This window comes from Branchiostoma belcheri, unplaced genomic scaffold, assembly GCF_001625305.1.
Source record: "Branchiostoma belcheri isolate BF01 breed outbred unplaced genomic scaffold, Haploidv18h27 scaffold57, whole genome shotgun sequence".
NCBI lineage: Eukaryota > Metazoa > Chordata > Leptocardii > Amphioxiformes > Branchiostomatidae > Branchiostoma > Branchiostoma belcheri.
The window spans coordinates 472,627-475,241 of NW_017804209.1; the positions used below are offsets into that span (position 1 = coordinate 472,627).

Here is a 2,615-nt window from a genome sequence, read left to right on the forward strand (position 1 = left end):
CACAAGTCTCGACCTAGTCTCGTGTTCTCGCGAGACTAGGTCACTCCGTGATCAAGGTGTACAGTCGACATCGAAAAATTGGAGGTACGTGATTCACCCTACAAAAATACAGTCACTGATCAAAGAATTTCTTCTAACTGTTGATTCGACGTGACTGATGAACCTCTTTAACGATGAATCACATTTGTTGATAATTTTATAAGGTCCGGGCTTTTGTTGCCATATTATCCTACATGTACAATGGCGGCCAATGCATGGGTTACCTTATGTCAACCAATGATGTACTTGAATTGACTATTTCAATCCATTGATAGACAAATCCTAGAATGGGAAATGATAGACAATACCTATATTGCAGAGGTCCCCCTCATATCCGTTCAGACAGTCACAGAAGCTGTAGGCGCCGTTAAAGCAGGTCGAACAGGAGCCGTTGTTACAAATGTTCTGTTGGCACGGCGAAGCATCTAGTACACAAAATTACATGTTTCAAATCACTAAAATTCATTCTTGCTACCTGCTCGTAAGGTAAATATCACGTATCAATAAAGTTCATCTGTGTTGGTACAAACCATTATGAAATAAAGACTAAGCTTTAACTTCCAACATTTAGATACAGTAAGTCCCAATTCTGTATCTAAGTGTTGGAAGTTAAAGCTTAGTCTTTATTTCATATATATCACGTATGTTTAACACCTTACGCATAATGCTGTTTAATGAACCAATATTTAAATGCATGAGATGTACGTATATACACTGAACTCAGTATAGTACCGACTCATAAATGCCACAAAAGGCCAGCATGTGCTTGTCGTGAAAGTCGCTACATACTTAGCCTGGGTACCATCCGGATTTACGCTACGCAACGCTCGAAAAAATCACGATTTTTGATTTTTTGAGCGTTGCGTAGCGAAAATCCGGATGGTACCCAGGCTACTACATACTACCACATATCCACAATACCAGGTTTGTATCCCTGTGGTTTAGCTGCATTATTTATTTGGCTGGATATTTTTATTGGCCCGCGTGTACTAGTTTTGCGGTCTTCAGAGGATGTCATCCATAGAATTAAGTCGGTGTGGCCTTAAGCTGTTAATCGACTTGAATGCTAAGCATATTAATTTCTTTTAATTCCAACATGTAATCACCAGACGTGGTGACGACACACTCAATTTTTTTCAACTTATGTTAATGCCGCCACCAACACAGGGGAATAAATATACAATATAATATACAATATAAATATACAGTGGAATACAAATACATGACAGGACAATACTCATTTACACCTGAGCTAAGTGAGGAAAGTCGTGTTAAGTGCCTTTCCCAAGGGCACAAGATCGGTGGCATGTCAGGACTGGAACCCGGGACTCTTAGTTCCGCGTCGCGCACTCTGCCGCTACGCCACCCGACCCCACACCACTTTCATTCATGTGTGCTAAATCTTTGTAACTGGCATGAAGATCTACTGTATGATAGGAAAAGTGTCTATTGTTCCGCCATGTGTACACACAGTGTAACAAGACCCTACCTGACTGGCAGACGTAGTGGTGCTGTTCCATACAGGAGGCGGTTGCGGCCAGATGACCGTTGTTGCTGTCCAGGTAAGCACACAGGTCACAGGACGTAGTAGGCTCATTGGGCAGCCACTGGAGCTGGCCTAACATTCACAAAAAGGCATGTAAGATCATATCTTTCTGAATAGACATTTGCCTTCGTTTGATTTTAAATATACATATATATATATATCCTATGGTTATCCTAAGAATACAAGGTTGTACCAACCTTTTAAAATCATAAATGAAGAAGGTACTATATGATTATTATGATAAAAGTTTAGGCCAGGTAAATGTCGTAATAACAGCGCACATTTGCATCATTTTGATATCAACCACCGCCAAACCTGAAACACTGGTCCCATCAGCATAGGTCATCACCCCCGGCGACAGCTTCAGTCCGATCCACGGGGACACGTCACTTCCGGTAGGGATGGAGTCAGCGATGAGCCGCTGCAGCTCGGCCTCCTTCACATCCACCAGGTGCCCTCCCCTGGTCTGGCACTCCTGGCTCGCTTTGGGATAGGACACGGCATCGAAGGAGAACAGCAGGCAGCCGCCAGGGTATGGGACTGGGAAAACAGCGTGTGATTATCATCATTATCACATTATTATCATTATTATCACATTATCATCATTATCATCATCAGCATCATCAGCATTATCTTCCTAAACATCCTAAATATGATCGTCATCGAATTTAATTTTACAGACAGTAGTTATTTTATCTTGAAAAACTATTGTTAGAATTTTTTTTCTAAATGAAATATTGGTTGCTTCACAACAACGAGTGATCAAAATCAAAATACAACGACTCTTGCTATCTTCCCCATTGCCGGTCTATAACGCTCATGGTATATCTTTATTTTATTTACTTTATGATTCACCACAAAACAAGGCTCATGAGAGCCACTCAAATGTTTTGAGTTACTGCACAGCTAGTGAAGACAGATATTTGTTGACCTCAGACTTGTCAGAAAGTTTGTCAAACGTTTGTCATAATGTTACAGATTAACCCTACCTAGACCGGGCTTTTTTTGACATGGGGGGACCGGGGGGGGG

The 2,615-nt window shown here is 41.4% G+C and overlaps 1 protein-coding gene across 1 annotated transcript in view; it reads right to left on the reverse strand.

Moving 5' to 3' along the window:
* The window catches only part of LOC109481626 (neurogenic locus notch homolog protein 1-like), a 22,733-nt gene that overhangs the window by 2,266 nt on the left and 17,852 nt on the right, over positions 1–2,615 (reverse strand). The window contains exons 17-19 of the mRNA XM_019784206.1: positions 1,901–2,125; positions 1,529–1,657; positions 348–464 (exon numbers count right to left, since the gene is read on the reverse strand). Coding sequence (XP_019639765.1) covers positions 348–464; positions 1,529–1,657; positions 1,901–2,125 — 471 coding nt within the window. The remainder of the gene's footprint in view (positions 1–347; positions 465–1,528; positions 1,658–1,900; positions 2,126–2,615) is intronic.